Source organism: Thunnus albacares, chromosome 11 (genome assembly GCF_914725855.1).
Source record: "Thunnus albacares chromosome 11, fThuAlb1.1, whole genome shotgun sequence".
NCBI classification, from domain to species: domain Eukaryota; kingdom Metazoa; phylum Chordata; class Actinopteri; order Scombriformes; family Scombridae; genus Thunnus; species Thunnus albacares.
Window position 1 is genome coordinate 20022912 of NC_058116.1, and position 18311 is coordinate 20041222.

The 18311-nt window shown below is 38.0% G+C and overlaps 1 protein-coding gene across 1 annotated transcript; it reads right to left on the reverse strand.

The window, feature by feature from the left end:
• Positions 1-1629: 1629 nt before the first annotated feature.
• On the reverse strand, positions 1630-13796 carry pou1f1 (POU class 1 homeobox 1). The gene is made up of 7 exons (XM_044366229.1): positions 13542-13796; positions 11695-11856; positions 11057-11155; positions 3685-3948; positions 3338-3502; positions 2540-2600; positions 1630-2442 (listed from the first exon to the last, which is right to left on the reverse strand). Exons 1-7 carry the CDS (start codon positions 13675-13677, stop codon positions 2202-2204), a joined length of 1128 nt encoding a protein of 375 aa, XP_044222164.1. The 5' UTR covers positions 13678-13796; the 3' UTR covers positions 1630-2201.
• Positions 13797-18311: the final 4515 nt, after the last annotated feature.

Genomic DNA, 18311 nt, shown 5'->3' on the forward strand with positions numbered 1-18311 from the left:
TGTCAATCAGTGCAGAGACTTCAAATCAATCTGCAATGATGCAATGCAGTCACACACAAATGAATGTAAAACAGTGGATGTCTAGGAAAATAGAAAATTTACATCCAAATATCTAACACACACCAGAATGGTTTGCAAAAAACTGTTAGCTGCGATGTAAAGTATATGTGATTTGTAGTAAAGAGGATAAATCATGCTTTAAGCACAAGACACTGGAGTACAAACTTATTCTTTTTAGTTAAGTAAAAGCTTGTAATTCACTCAGAAGGAAGTGTGATTAGTCATTCACATCTTGTAAAATTAAATAGGTGATATGGCCACAAAGTTCTCTAAATATATAAACTATGTAAACATTATGTAAACGTAAAGTTAGGGGAAAATACCAAGAGTAAGTTCTAAATCAAGGTCTTATATCCTCAAGATAATCAGTATTAAGGCATCTGTGAAACCAACGTTATGGCTTCTTCCATGTAGTAGTTTTTCCTCTTCAGCATATCGTGCCTATTACTTTCCACCTCAGAAGTATGACAGCGTTCGATGACTACACTCCATTTATTTCCCCTGACAACACCCAAGTTTGACAGCTGTACATGAATCACTGTGGGAACTGCTTGTTTCTGGATCAAGTTGTCTTCTAGCTTTATTTATGAATCCCCCATGACACCCCAATGAGTTGTACAATTCTTGTTGTACACACATTGCTCTCCGAAATATATGTATTCATAAGCTGAGATGACATCAGTAAAAATGAGAGATGACACATGTGGCTCTGTTTGAAACACGGTTTTTGTTTATTATTTGTCAGAAATGAATTAAACAGATTTACTTGTCTTTGCCTGGGAACTGAAAGTGACAATTACTCAGTACAAGTGAAAATTTTGTGCAACCCAGATACGTCTTTGGCATAATTATATAAATCAAGTTGACTGGAAGGCACTTTATACCTATCTGACTGGCATATCTGCCTTTACATAATTCACATTTTCTGCATTATTTTAACGTGAAATTCTAATTTTTATACTCTCTAGGCGCCAATTAATTGTACCTTGAATGATAAGTTGAATAGAAAGGCCCAGATTCTGTCTTAGGAGGGAATTTGTGGAGTGTTATTGTGTTTCTTCACTTTATTAAGTCATTTCACATCAGTCATCCCAACCAGGTCAGAGTCATGACTATCCGCTGCTCTACAGGCAGCGACTACAAAAGCAGAACATCCACCGATATGAAAAACTGAATCAATCTTACAACAGGGATAAAAAAAATAAAAAATTCTCAGATCCATTTGCTGACAAAAATGTCACAAAGTTTCACATTTCCCTGACTTCAGACCATAAATCAAAGGGGTTGTACACAGCAAAGTAGATCAACATAATATATTAGATCTTAAATAAATAATTTGTTTGTCAAAGTTTAAATATGTTACTGTTTTGAGCATGACTATAGTATATCGGTTCAAATAAAACTTCATAAGGCATTTTTCATAAGACAGTGATGGGTAATTAATAAAAGGATGTACAGACATCAGCTCTAATCACAAATACACAAATACAACCACAAGCATACACACAGAGTCTCAAACTTTAATGTAAATGTAAAACACTTCATTTCAACAACAATAACATGTCTCTCTTCTCTAAAAAAGAAAAGAGAGAAAAGTCAAGGACAGTATTGTTTGTTTTTAGAAAGGCACAGTACTCATCTGCACTCTGGTGCTGATGGATTAAATTATATTTGGTTCCTTCAGTTATGCTTCAGTGTACATACAGCAAACAAGGTGCTGCCAAGATTCAGTACATTTAAATGTCAGCTCTGGTAGCTTCAGGTCAAACCAGCACAATATATGCAGTTAATGAAAACCTTTTATCTTTATAAAAAAAAAAAAGACTGGCTGGGTTGACATTTATATATGTTTTTAAATTGGGTTTTTGTGGGTTCTGGGAGATTAAAACACTTCTTAAGACACATTCTTTCAACCTTCTATTTAAATAAATAGAATAAAAAATAAAACAACATTAAAACTGCATTGAGAATACTGGAACATATTGCAATAAGGGGTGTCTCTACAAATTAAATGAACACTTTCACAAAATGTGTTTTTCCAACAGATAACCTCTGAACCCGCTTTAAAAATAATACATTTTCACCTGCTGTGCTCAGAAAGGAGCTTCCATCAGATCACAGATGGACAGATACTCATTAAATTATGTCATTGGCCTTTGTGTTTTATTCATCTGTGCTATGCAGTTTGGGCTAATTTTAGTCAGACAGGAGCTGAGGTTGAGGCTGGTTTTGACCCGTTTCTCCCTTTGGCGTCTGTTGCAGAACCAGACTCTGACCACCTCCTTTTCCAGATGGAGGCCTTTAGCAATTCTGGCTATTTCCTGGGAGGACGGCTTACTTTTTTCCACAAAGCTGCGCTCCAGAGCTTCTTTAGCTCCCAGGCTGCAGTGGAGAACAAGGGAAGAGAAGATTAACTTTGTAAAAAGTAAACATCATTGTGTGATTTATGTTGTATTGTGTCTTTGCCCTTAAATGATACCTGATAGTTGTTCTCCTTTTCCTCTTCCGCTCATTCATTCCTATTTTATCACTGTACAAGGCTGCAGGAAAGTTAAAGAAATATTTTGTTACCACAGGAACGAAGTAACAGGTCAGTTGACTAACTGTTTGAGTTACTGGCTGACTAAGTGATTGCTAATGTGACCTCACCTACTGGACTTTTGACTGACTTAGCATTTTATTGCTTATTGTTATAATGGGTAATTGTCTTAACTATGCCCTTTGAAATAAATATCAGTGCCATCTTTTTAAAGAATGTAATATCTCAGCTGTCAAAGTTTCCTAGAGCAGTGGTTCCCAACATCGGGGTCATGACCCCTCCAAGTTCACAAGATAAATCTAAAAATACATTTTTCCATACTTTTCTTTAAATCTTTCCTTTTTCCTGTGAAATCCTAGATAGTTTTACCTATTCAAGCCTCTAAAAGATTATTCAAATGAGGCAATCTGAAAAGAGAAAATCACTCTCTGGTGGAACTGCTCACAGCTCACTGATGTATACATAATGTGATGAGGGGTCATGAATGGATATTGTTTAATTGTAAGGTGTCATAAGGAAAAAAAGTTGGGAACCACTGTCCTAGACAGCATGCAAGCCGCTCCTAGATCTTCATAATCCTGCAAGAAAATCATGGCAATAAAACAGTAATTTGTAGAAGATCTGATTGCACTAAATCAAAAGTGTATTTACAACAAACCGTACATATCAACCATATCAAGATGAGATATCCAGTAATAGTAGCAATCGGGGTTGATGGAGTGGATCTGTGTGACTCACCACCAGCAAGCTCAGCTTCGTCGAGCCATTTAGCCAGAATGGCCTTGAGTTTGCAGGCATTCTTAAAGCTCAGCTGCAGATTTTCAAAGCGGCAGATGGTGGTCTGGCTGAATTCTGAGCCATGCACAGCAGCGAGAGCTTCACCTACATTAGTCTGGGTGTAACCTGAAGGTCAAAAGGGAACACAAATAGAAATACTTAATTGAATACACAAGTGGAGAAGCAGCAAGGCAAGAGCAAACAGAAACATTTTGTTGTCAACTATCTGATTGGTGCAGTGGGATCATTTTCAGTTAGTATTATTATTACTGTTATTATTATGATGATAATTTAGTAATCCTACTCACCGAGTTTGATCCTCCGTATTTTAAAGTCGTTGGCAAACATCTCTAGCTCTCGTATCTGAGGGGAGTCCATGGCAGGGGCGTCCTCTGGGTCCCGCATGCTCTTCCTCTGGGTGTCAGTTTTCATCTCTCCTACAGTGGGGCCCCCAGGGGCCTCATCAGTCAACAGGAGGGCCGAGGGCAGCGAGGAGAAACCATGGCTTAATGCACAAGAACTACTACTTAGACCAGGATCTGGGAACTTGTACAAGCAAGGAGTAAGAGACCCTAGAGAGAGAGAGAGCGAGAGGTGGGGGAAATTAACTGGTAGAAGACACAAGGGAGACCCTCAGACTGTCAGAAGGGTACTGAAAGTAGCATGGCCACTATTCCCACATGTATCCCGAGAGCCTTTATTTCGGCAGCACAAAAAAGACATGTCCCTGAGAAACCCACAGAACTACTGAGAATAAAAACCGCTGTTATCCATAAGCTCATATTTTTCTTTTTAATTCCCTCCACCTATTAAATTTTGTCATTGTCAAAAACTGTATCATTCTCCATTATAACTGGGTATACTATCACCACTACATCAGACAGCTATAAGCACAATCACTGTGATGTGAAAAAAGTCAAATCTCGTATGGAGCGAAATATTGTATTAATGTTCCACACTTAAGTCACTCAATGACACCTGAGCCAGCTCCATATACCAATGAAGAGATGTGAGATGCAGCTGAAGGCTCAGAAAAAAAAGGTAGTAGATGGATTTGAGAGGATTTTGTCCCACATACTGTTTTTAACATCAAGAATGAACTTTCATTCTAGTGTTCCTCAGATTAATTACACGGAAATGGATGGGCATTTTATTACCTAGGAGACAGGGTTGATTACAGATATTTATCTCCACAGTTTACCCATAATTTACCAAAAACCCTTCTTACCCCTCTTATCCTTGGCTTCAGTGTTTCCATACAAAGCTGAGTTCACTTTTTATTTTTGTTTAAATGTCCCTATTCATTGATTAACTGTTCAGCTTCTTCAGTATGAATAAACACTGCAAAACCTTTTCAAATAGGTTCATCATATTTCTACATGTGGCTGTTCATGATAAGTGGTTAGATGCAGTGGAGCTGGTGGCTGTTGTCTATTTCTTCCTTTTTCCTTGTTTCTTCCTTTTTTGCAGCAATTTCAGCATTAATAACCAGATGACTGCCAGAATACCAGATGGATAGATGACTAATTGTAATTTGGAAGATAATGCTTGTGATTATTTCAGCCCTTGCACAGCTGCAGTGGAAGAAAACTAAATTGATGAATTTTCACAAAATATAATAAATCAAACTACATCATATCAGGAGTAGATAAGAGGTGATATCTTTTAAGGCCAACGGCAGCCAAATATTGGTCTATGTCCACTCTGAACTTTGCTGTGAAGATTGTTTGCTCTCACTAACATCAACGTTGCTGAATCTGTAATGAGCAATGCAACACCGCCCTCTAGTGTTAAAGACATAATAGTGCAGTGCAAACCATATTATACAGCTGAAATAACTTAATATACAAATTCAGTGATGAAATGGGTAACAAGCATTTCTTGTTTTAGTCTCAACTCCTTAAAAAGAAGAAGAAGAAGAAAAAAAGATCAGTGATATTACAAAAAGTCCCAAAGTGGAAACCCAGTATCACAAGCTAATCTGAGTGAAATTATTACTTGTAGATTTCATCTTTTAACAGGATTCTGTTGGTATAATGACTCATTGATTTTGCCCAGGGCATCTCTACGTCCATAAACTCAGCCAATCAGGGTGTGCTCTTTTTCCTTAGAAGAAATTGCCACAGATAAGGGACAACATATAGCTCTTTTCTATAGAGCTTGAGATGACGTCATTGCCATATATGCTTTATCTGAAACCTTGAAAGCTGTAAATATTGCCTGACAACAGCTTGAGCATCTGTGGTGTGGAGAAACTTTGATTGAGACTCACTCAATACGGCAGCACCGCAGACACACACTTAACAGGCCAAAGGCTCAGACTTTCAACTGCAACTAGTCTTCTTCTATGTGACCTGCATTAATTAACCATGGACAGCTTACTCTGCCACACAATGAGGAGTGCACCATGCATGTCTCAGCTGGCTTGAGGCTTGTGACATTAGCTAGCAGGCTACTTCTGTTACACCATACAGAAATGAAATAAAGTAAAATGCTGCAGCTACAAGTCATGGACAGACAGTGTGTCTCTAACAAGAGCAATGACCAAACCAGCATGTAACAGATCCGAAGTGACATTTTCAGCTATGTTAGCATTCTGTAATGTAGTGCAGCTGAGCAGCTAATTCACTATCTAGCCTGCTAACTGACCTCCGTGAGCTGCGCACTTTTACATGGCAAATGTTTGTTTGGTGGCTCGTTCAACAAGATAAGGTGCAGGACAAGACGTGTTCATGTTAGTAAGTTAGATAAGAAGGAGACTGTGGCAGGAAAGCTACTGTGGGTTGTTGTTCAGAGTCTGTGGCTCTTGTGTTGTGTAGCCGGATGCTATCAGGCTCAGTGTGACCGTCTGCTCATATGATCAAGTTATCCTTTATCCAAGATTTCATTTGCTGTGTCGAAATAAGGTTTCCAGCCATGTAAGTGGATGATGGAACGTTTCTAATTGAAATAATAGCAAAACTATGGGCCACTATCATGAAACCAAAGTCTGTTTTGTCTCCACCAACTCCTGAGGGAAATATCTGGCTCTTCAGCTGCTAAATGCTTCACTATGTTCACCAGCTAGTTGCTAACTGTGTCTGTTTGCAGTTTGGTGCTCCACTGTACAGTGGATTTTATGTTGCTGCCCGCTGTGGTCAAAAAACAACACCATGAGAGCAGCGAGAGTGAAACAAAACAGTAAAGTTTTAGCTGGACAGCTAAACAATAAACGGAAACTCTATTAAACTATGTAAATGGGAGGACGATAATTCTCTTCATCACCACTCACATTACACATAGTCATTTTGTACATTGGTATCATAAAATATCTATTATAGCTATTTTAAAGAAATTGGGTGGGTATTAAAACAATCTTTTTATAGGTGCTACAGCTAGAATACACTGACAGAATACTAAATACAGTAACAGCCCTCACAATCACCCTGTACCATGTCATGCTGCACAACAAACTGGCTGGGTTTTCAAAAGTGGATTGGAGAAAAGGATACTGTCATTGAACTGCTGAACTGTCAGCTCCATTCACTAGCTGAGGAGCAAAGTGGCTCATTCTACACCAAAACCGTATGCATCAGTGATTTTCTCTTGTACTGAAGGTGTTGGGGAGAGGTTGGACTCTCTCTCTTGTATTTCCTCTTATGGCTAATATAGATATAGAGATATTTTCCAGGTACGGTATATGTTGTCCCTTATCTGTGGCAATTTCTTCCAGCTTTCAAAGCCTTTCCAAACAAACATTTTAGCCTAATGGGCAGATGTGCCTTTCATTTTGTCATTAGGATACCACTGTTAACATCAACATCAGAAAAGACAGTGAGGGCCCTGTGCACATATGTTTGTTCTCTATTGTTAAGAAGGGGTTTGGAGCAAATCTCTCCAGTCCTGACAACATCAAAAGTGCTTTTAGATCCTGGATGATTCAGCTAAGGACATTTTGTTCTCCTCATCACTCTGGGAAAAATGAGATATATATATGCTACAGTGCACACAGCAGTTGTTTGTGTGCTATGGAGACAGACTGTTGAGCATGCCCCTTTCAAAACAGAAGTGGGTTTGTGAACGTACTTCACAAGCTTATGGGTTCATGGACAGTGAACCTCAAGCTGTTGAGGGTGTACGATAGCAGCATCAGCAGCTTTATGCTGAGCAGAGAAAGCAAACAACTTGAGTTGTTATAGCAGAAGTATTGGAGAACAAAACTATTTACCCATCCATTTAACATCGGACAACATTAGTATTATTTGCATTATATAATGCTGTAAGTATGTGCAAGGATCTCACTGTTTGGGGGCTTTTGCTAAGAAATCTGTCCAGGAGATCCTGTAAAAGTGCCAGTATACAATGAAATATAGTCCTGTTTTAAAGGTGCACTGTGTAGAATTTAGTGGCATCTAGCGGAGCAGACTTGGCAGAAATGGAATATAATATTCATAAGTATCTTTTAATTAGTGTATAATCACCTGAAAATAAGAATCGTTGTGTTTTTGTTACCTAGAATGAGCCCTTTATATCTGGGTCCTTTTCCATGTTTCTGCAGTAGCCCAGAATAGACAAAGCAAACACTGACTCTAGAGAGAGCCTTTCACAAGCTTCAAGGCCACTGTAGGTTCTCCTACATGCTTGGAAGGGGAGGGGGAGGGGAGTGTATTCAGTTGGATGCAATCTGCAACCTCACTGCTAGATGCCACTAAGTCCTACACATTGGTCCTTTACAAACAGTAAACTTTTGGAAAAAATGGAAAGGAAAAATCACAAGAGTCTGCCCCATGAGATATATTTTACTTTTTAAAATCTCCAATAAATCCTCATGTTTCAATCTGAGCCTCATGCTGACTGCGAAAAACCGAGATGCTTATTGATGTTGAGACCATCTCTTGCCAGCTTGGTACTATGTTTCCTGGCCGAAATTCAACTTTTAGGCAATTATGTGTTTCTGATTTTTATGAAATGGTGCATTTCTTCCAATTACAGTGCAAGAAATGATGGACTTTGAAACTAGCAATTTTCTGCCGCTGATGCCTTGATGCGCCCCTCCCCTGCAGCCCAATCAACAGTGAGTGACGGATGACAGAAACTTTACTCTTTTGTCAATTCAATGGCAGCTGATAATAACCCGTTCATTTATTAGCTCTTTTTTTCAAATACAAAGTGGTTGGAATATTAATTTAAAACTGGAAAGAGCATTTTGTTCTGTTATAAACTTTGCTATAAAATATTGTATTTTCTAGTTTTACTTATTCTCATAAATGTGCACGTCGGTGGCTTTTTCGATTATGATGATTTTGCTCATTGAATTTATTGTTCCATTAGATATGCCTTACATTACATTACACTTACATTAATGAAGTAATATAAAGTGGCAGATTAGTCACATTAGGCGAGGATGACTTTCTTATACATTTTTAAAATTATCTACGCTTTAATTAGTTTCATATATGTTAAGGGAGGTAAAGGCTGTTTTTTGACAGTTAACTGAGTCTGTAAGTAATGATAATGGTCATATATTTAAATAGCACATCGATATTGCAGTATTTACTGATTGAAGCATGACCTCAGAGTAATTCAAAGATTCCAGGGTTAATTGGTTTTGGACTCTATCAACTGCTCTTTACTTGCTAAATACACCACTATGTTCATTAGCTAGTCATTAATCGTTACTGTCTTTTGGTGTTGGACAAGTAGAAAGGGTTTTTCAGAGTGTTTTTGCTGGAAACTGTTACCTGCTGGAAAAGATTTTGATGAGAGCTGAGTTAACGACTGTAAAATTTAAAACGAGGTGAACGAGGCTAAAAAACTTCATATTGCCGAGGGGAGCTACAGACTTGATAATTCTCTGTGGGTTCATAAATCAACACCTTTCACATTACACTTACTCATTTTATTTATTGTTCGTTATAAAAAATGGATTAGAGCAGCTTTAAAGATGAAAGGGCTAGCTTCTTTTCTGACCTTGTTTCATCAAGCTCGCAAAATTATAGAGTTCTGTTTAATGCTATTAGCACTGTTACTGCCCTTTTCTCTCAGATATCCTTCTGCTGCGTGCTGTTGTCATTTCAAGCAAGTTTCATTTTGTGATTCATCAGAGGCAGTTTCTCACATGAATTACACCACATAAACACTTGATATGACGCACCGGCCTCTGCTAAATGTGTAATGGAGGTTTTTAATACAATTGGTAAGTTCGTCATTAAGTTGTTCATGCGTATTTCAAGCTAATCCACATCCCTTTGTCTTAAATAATTACCCTGCCATATATGAATTGCCATTTTTTATAAGGCTGTAGACAAAAGCTGCAAACAATCACTATAAAGTTCAATGACAGTACTATTTGTGATACCTTCAGTCTGCCTTTTGATCCCTTGACAGCACAGAAACAGAGTTCATTAAAGTGACAAATGATGTTTAAACGTAGGCGGCTGTTTAATTTTAATCCTAATGTATTATTGTATAGCCTTTGACACTGTGGACTAGTCAATTTCATTACACCATTTACAGGGGTGGGTCAATATCACTCGAGTGGTTAAGATCCTACTTTTTAGCAGTTTTGTCTGTTAAAAGAAGCAATTTTACCACCTCATCTGCAAATGTTAATTGTGTTGTGCCACTAAGCTTAGGTCATAGTCTTTTTGGTCTGTATGCACCCCAACTTGGTTAAATCAGCTGGAAATAGTTCAGTCATACTTTCTTTAACAAATAAATCATTTATTTTCTTCACCTTTTCATTCTGTCTGTCTAATAGATTCTATTTGATGAATGTGTCTGGGTGTTTCCTATTGTCTGGAGCACAGAAACTGTGTTGGTATCAAATTAATCTTACTTGCATAGTATATTCTTGGTCGAAAACAAACAAACAAACAACCAAACAAAAAAAATAGGTGTTCTTTTGATTGTGTTTGTCCTTTGGTATTGAATAACAGATCTATACCACCAAGCTTTGTGTGCAGCATCAACATCTACAGCAGTCTGCAATAGTACAGCAACATTATTCAACAATGTGTTGTAAAGAAAATTACTCCACTCAACAGTATCTCTCTTTCGGCTCTGGCACATTAGCTTTTAGTATGAAATGTTTTGTTGGTGCTGGCCAAACTTGCAAGCTGTAATATAAATACAGGTTGAGGAAGCTTTTGTTTGAATTAGGCGGTTGTGTCAAATTCTATTAAAAAAAACAAACTGCTCTGCTTGATTGGTCTAGTTGTAACTTCAGTGTTGAATGTCAAAACTCATTAATATAAATACTGATCACTGACCTGGTCCTTGGCTCCTGAATCTTGTGCCATAACGAATTAATTACTTCTTTACACAGATTCAATACAATTCCATTCCTGCTGTGAATTTTCACAATCACACTTCTATGTTCATTTTTCTTCTCTCTCTGCAGGAGGGGGAGGAAGCAGCACGTCGCTTTTGACAGTTATGTTTAACAAGAGCATTAAAGAGCTCGAAGCATTAGGCAAGGTAATCAAGTCTGAAATTGATTTTAACTGATAGCGGATTTAAAATGGAAATAAATGGAAATTAAATGGAAATAAACAAAATGTCTGCTCCATTTGGTCAATGATTAAATGTGTGTGTGTGTGTGTGCGCGTGTGTGTGTGAGAGAGAGAGAGAGAGAGAGGGAGAGAGAGAGCGAGAGACAGAGAAAGAGACTGATAGTGAGTGTGTGTATGTGAACATTACCTTGCAATGGGTTTGCAGCGCTCACCATGTTAGGGTGAGGGACACCGCATGTCTGCAGGATACGAGTCTGAGAAATACTGGCAGAGAGCATCTCCTGAGCTACAAAGAGAGAGAGGCCTTTATTGTCTTTACTCCATCATCATTACCATATATATATATATATATATATATATATATATATATATATATATATATATATATATATATATATATATATATATGTGTGTATATTCAATTGTCTGCAAAATAATAATCTTCAAAAACTTTAACATGGCACATTACCATTTTTTTTCTACAAGATTATTTTTTTATTGCAAGCACCAGACCTGGAGAATAGTATGATTATACTGATGTGGTGTCTACATGTGAACTCAGTGTCCCTGCATAGTAGACAAACCACACTACTTCTTTTTTTTTAATGTATTAATTAATCCTTAGTTCATAAAATGTCAGAAAATAGTGAAAACATCAATAGACAATTTTATAAGACAGAAAAAAGCCAAACATCCTTACATTTGAGATGCTGGAGCAAAAGAATAGTTTTCATTTCTGCTTGATAAATGACTTAATAGATTAACTAATAATCAGAATTGTTCATGATAAATTGCTTAGTTGTCACAAATACCACCACCACTTACCTGCCATAATGCCATAGGTGGCCTGCTGGTTGCTGTAGTGACAGGGGGTGACTGGGTAATGTAGGCTGGGGGGGCTGTTGCCGAGAGCGTTGCCCAGGGAGGAGGTGGATAGATTCATGTGTGAGCGCTTGGGGGGCTGACCCAGGGAAAGCCCAGACGACACTGATGGAGACAAATGTGGTTTCAATCGAACCAAAAGAACAAAATAAAACCATCAGTTGAGATACATGTTATCTGGGATCTGATCTGAGTACTGCTCAGTACAGTCCATTAACAATTTAGACTCAAAGCCCTGATTCCTCCTCATACATAAAGCTTCATTTTATCACACAAGGATGATAATGATGATGGGTAATATTTGAGTTTTATATAGAAAACCTGTATCTGTATCTTTTCTGTCTAATGCTAGTGCAGACAGAAAAAAAGATGTGGTTACAGTCTGATTTGAACACATTTACTCTTTAGTAAGTAGACACTGAAGAGAAACGTCAGCTACTGTAGAGCTGAACGCTGGATTATCTTTAAATGAACATGGAAAAAGTGGCAGTCCAAAACATCAGATTCTAAAATCAGGGAAATCTACCTTTATATGGAAACAAACTGATGATTTAAACAGCTTAAATTAATATAACACAAATTCCAGGTTAGAGGATTGCTCTTTTAAGAAAACTGTATTACAACCCGTCATGAATGCTGTCCTCTGCTAAATGTATTTAAAGATAGCTGAACATTGTTCTGGTCATGTCCTCTGCTAATTACATAATTATTCATGTTTTTATCTTTTTTATGCAGTTTGAAGTTCATTCCAAGCACTAACTAATGCATGCACACTGGTAATGTTGAGATGCAGTACCACAGACATCACAGACATGAATTTATAAAAACAAATAAAAAAAAAAAAACTTATAAAGCTTTGCTGTGCCACCTGAGGTCAAGTCCTGCTGTAATTATGGCTTTTTACTTATCTTTTGTCTTAATTTTAGACGGCCACATTTCTGTGGTAACAATCAAATACAGGACAGGCTAATATGTGATTTTAGCAAAGCACCATCCCCCAAAATTCCTCCAGTACAGTACAGTACTGTCTGAGTAGCAAAATCGATTTCACAGGATAACCCCTTACTATATAAATATTTTGTATGACTAATGTCCTGTGTGATCCTTTTCAGTCTATTCTAAGCTTATAACAATCAGCAGGCACCAGCAGGAAGTTTCCTCTACAGTTGTGAAGAAGACCTTGGGGAGTTTGCCATATACTGATAACATATCCTCAAAGCAATTATCCGCTGAGTAGAGACAGCTGGGCTAAACCAGCTGATTAGATACATTTACATAATTTGGACTGGATTTGAATAAATGTATTTTTCAATCCAATTCATCCTCCTCGTTGCCTGGAAATGCAACTGCGCCTTTATAAGGCTGCATTAGTGGGAGGACCAAACACACTTGGATCAATTATAGGCCTGTAGGTGCAATGTATGGCCCAACATGAGACATGACTCAACTGCAGAACCCAAGGGACCTCCTATAAAATAAATAATATACTCTCTATCGAGCAAAATCCCCCCAGGATGCTCTCATCTATGGAGGAAACGGCACAATGCCAATACCCTTTTTTCTTCTTGCTTCACAAGACTGAAGGGGAAGATTGCGGTGGTTATTTGAGGGCTGTCTTCCCGCAGTTGAGGTTTAAAGTCCATGACAGCACTATGCAGTTTAAGGGTCATATTATTAAGGCACCATAAGCTTCCATTCATGAGTTAAAGGTCAAGCACATGACGGGACACTAATACAGAAGAAAATATGTTTAACATTACAGAACAGAAGACCCGTTGAGATCGGTTTACCTGCAGAAACCATGCTATGAGCATGCGATGTGGCTGGCAGGCAATCACTGGTAGAGGTGTGGTGCATGAAGATGGGCAAGGGTGAATCTCCTGCCAGGGAGGTGAAAGAGTCGGCACTGAAGGCCTGAGATGCCATTCTTTTGAAGTGTGATATAGTCCTTTATCTGGTGTCTTGTCTTCACTTTTTTTGTACCTTGCCTTCTCTTGAATGCTCTTGTTTCATTAGGAGTTGTCTCCCATTGAACTTCTGTTACTCTTCTTGCTTTTTTGCTCTCCTTGCTCTTTTACTTTCCTCTTAGAATTTGTCCCTGTCTTTCTTTTTTAGTGTCTTGTCAGTGTTGTATTAATTTGTCTTGCCTTTTTGTCATATTTTGTCTTCGTCTTGTGTTCTGTGGCCTTCTCTTCTTTTTTCCTCGCCGTGTCTTTTCTTCTTCCACCTTTTATGCCGCCTTCTTGTCTTGTCCTCTCCTGTTTGGCTCAGTCAAGCATAACTCTCAGTCCCTTAAGAATATGCAGGTAAAAAACTGTGATAGGCTACCTGTTTTCTCAAAAAGCACTGAAGCCAGTACTTTCCACAGTTCTAAGCACAACTGTACCCTCAGCTAAGACCCTTGAGGATGAATAGTGATGGGCTTCTTATATATTTGCTGAAAGGTGTTTCTCATTTTCTGAGAATTCTCTCATTAGGGCCTCTACCCTGCATGTCCCTGTCTCTTTGTCTCTATCCTAAATGCAGGTAAGCCAATGTCTGTCATACCCTCAGCATTTTGTGTCCTTGTCTACTGCAGGTATTTATACCCCACCCACCTACCTAACTAACCACCCCTCTCTCAACCTATGAGGCCCCCTATTTCCTATCAAGCTGCTCACCCCCACCTACCAATCCCATGTCAGTGCTGTTATTACTTGTGTTTGTCCTTACCTGCGTTCTTCTCATCCCGTCTCCAAATCCAGGATTAGGGTACAGAGCGGCTGAGAAACCCGATCTCCCCCTCCTCTCGCTATCTCTCCGTCCCTCTCCCTGATTACAGGGTTGAGTTATAATAGCAATGGGTAAGTGAAGTGAACAATGCTCTTTAACATAACAAAGACTCATTTTAGTGTCTTGTGATAATAACTAACAGTTACTGCAAATCTTCTCAAAACAATAAGTCTGTACTGCTTTTCATTAGTGCATCTTCAACCAATGCTTCAGAAAACTGTGCAGACTTGGAAAATCAAAGTTTAAAGTGTAAACTGGATGTTTTTCGTCCAGATTGACGGATTGTCTGGATTGATCTCGAGGTCAGCAGCACTGCTTTAGCCTTATCTTACCTGCTTCTGACCTCACACAACCAAAATTGATGTTCTTCAGAGTGGAAGAAGAGGCTATTATTGTTTCTGTATGGTGTCCATATTGTGTCAAATGTCGAGTGCTTCAGGTAAAAACAACAGGTCTCATCAGGGAGGATGAGGGTTAATCTGAAGAGCGTGGCCACCATGTGCACTCTGTTGTGTCTGTATTTGTGTTTATCCTGGGCTCTACTTCACTATTGTTGATGTAGGTGGGCAGCAGGTGGAAAATAGCGTGTGGGTGGCAGGCACGATTCAACTTGCTTAAGCACACAGTGTAAATTTGGACTGGATGTATTTAGTTCTTTGACAATGTCTATTCTCAAAATGCAGGTTTTCATGTTTTATTTAGATTGCTGAGTTGATTCATTCACGCATGTGTAGGGTAAAGAAATTTAATTCTGTTAAAAAGCCCAAAAGTTGAGCTTAAAATTGGCCAATTTACATGCTAGAATCTTGAAAGTAAAGGTCCATTTCAAAGAACCGCTGTTAACTGTGGCTAACATGTCGAATCATGAATGCAATGAAGACATTAAATCCAAATGCTGATGATATGGAGATTTTTTCCAACTCCCCTTCAATATGCAACCTTGTTAGATGTGAATCCTACATCAGATGTTTGATAAAAAAAAAAAAAAGCACACACACACACACACACACATGATGAGCCTTTGTAATAAGAAGCCAAGCAAATCAAAATGAACTGAATCTTTAGTATTAAGAAGACAACTGAATGCAATGTGTGACAATGAATAATATTCCTTAAAATACTTTCTCTGTTCTTTTCATTTCAGCCAGCAACTCCCACTCAGGTTAAAGACCATCTTCCCAGCTGGCGAATGCAGGCTTATTTTTGCACACTGAGATTGAGCCACCTCTGTTATAGCAATCTGCACACTGTTGTAAATCTCCCAAAATTGTGCTGCAGATACTTAAAATAATTATCCAGCCCTTTAGAATTCAATGAAATACATCAGATCAATAAGCATTTATACTTGCTGGTAAACGATGAAAAATTGTGAATGAATTATAGTTACTTTTCCTATCATTTCCTTTTTTAGATATCATCTTGGTATAACATTTTGACTGATAAATGTACAGATCGACCTTAAACATAAAGATCTTACGGTATAACAGCCTGTAAGGATGACTCGAGGTTAATGTATCCACAACATAAAAGTGAACTATAATTGAGAAAATCTCCCTTTAAAATATCATCTGTAGTTCCCATGTTTAACATATTGATCAGACATCATCCAGTAAGTGTTGTCTCAGATATAGATATGATACAGTTTGACTAAATACTCTGTAAAATTCCAGAAGAAACACAAAATACTTGCACATACGGGGACTACAATTATTGGAGTGAAAATGGTTGAGTGTCATATAGTGAAATTTGAGATTTTCAAAAAACACCAAATGGAAGCTTCACAGCGCTTGGATCAAACTTGTGTAGACTAAATGTGCTTTTAGAGGAGTAAAATAAGAAACCAAAGGGCGAGGGAGTGCAAAAGGCAAACCTTTCCCATGGATAGATAAGCAGACACACACACACACACACACACACACACACACACACACACACACACACACACACATATGCACATAAAGAGGTTAAACTTAATTAGTGAAGAGACCATGAGTCAAAGGGGTTCTTTTAAAGCACCTGTCCTGGATCCCCCTTCTCCCTCCCCTTCACACGCACACACACACACACACACACACACACACACACACACACACACACACACAAACACACACCAACACACACGTAAATACAATATTAAAATGTTGACAAACAGACTATGACTCTTGTATCTCATCCAGACTATAAAACATGCAGTAACAAGCACAAAAACATGAGTAGGCATATGTAGATACATATCCCTTTCCACAAAACACACACACACACAGACACACACACACACACACACACACACACACCAAAGACCACTGATCCATCTACCGATGCAGTGGGAACAGAGTACCGTGACACATTCTCACAGGTATCACATCCGTATACGTACAGTGTACCAGGTGGACAGTGTGTGTTTGCAAGTGTCGATGTGCATGTGTGAAATGAGACGGTGCATCTCAGGAGGCTCATCCTGATATATAATAAACTTGCCCACATTTGTGTGTTTGTGTGCAGAAAATGTCTTGACCTTTTACACCACATACAGCTACAGTAAACAACATAGTATGACATATTTGGTATACAATTGAATTGCCTGCTCATTTGTATTTTACAAATGGGAAGATGCAGTATGTCACCGCAGCAAAAAGAAATATCAAATATATATGGTATATTTGTTACAATGTAAATAAATTATTAATTACTAAGACCTTTCTGTAGAAGTGGTATTCCCTATGGACAAATACTGATTGCTAACATCCAGAACCTCTGCAGTGATGCTACTTTTATGCAAATTTCTTGAGTGTTTTTTTTTTTGTAGCTTTCAGATATGATTTTATGGTATTCTTCTACCTCAAAAGTGCTATAAATACCCTATTTTTTGGTGCGCACGTAATAAAGTATATGGTAGTCACAGACAAATAATAAATATAGATGAAAATTTTTAGCTCAGCCCCAGAATTTCATGTGAAATTGTTATCAAGATCTCAACATTTCCAAAGATGCCAAAACAATCGGGCTGAATACATGGAGCTGTGTTTTAAACATTAACATGGATTCTTCAGTTTAGGTGTAATGGTGCATATAACTTTAAAGAGATATAAGTAAAGAGATATTTACAGAGAACACTGTGGCTCTCAAACAGATTATTGTTTTACATAATAATTAGTCAACAAATGGTTATCTAACAATTAAAATGTCAATTAAAAGTGATGATGAATCCACTTTTTATGATGCATTTAGAGTTATACATGATTATAATGAATTGTAAAGCAGTTTTTCAATTCATGATGCTTTTATAGTTGTTGGATTTACAGAGAAGGAAATAAAAAGTTTGGACATTGCACTTTTTTAAGCAGCTAATGTAGTGTGAATCAAAAAAGTGTTTTTTCAATGTCAAAGGTCTATCTGAGCCAACATAACTGAAATTATTGCGGCTTTGTGCGGCTTAATATTTTCCGGGGTTTGTACTTTAAAAAGAATTTTATCTCTTTTAATGGCGAAGTTTGTTGATTGACCTGTCACTGCTCAAATATCCAAGATTGAATCAGTGTTCGTTCGCCAAACCTACATGAACATTTACTCTGAATTTTGTCAGAATATCCTTGTTTTCATCCAACTGAAGAGTGAGAGAGGGGGAGTAGGAGTAAGGCTGACAGAGAGCTGAAAAGTGCTTTTGTCCTGTTTTTGAATCTCTGCATCCTTTCATTATGCAGGCATACCCTGCCGTGATGTATGCCCCGTGATGAATACATCATGGCAGAGGTCAGCTTTCCTGATGAATATCAAGAGCACCTTATGCA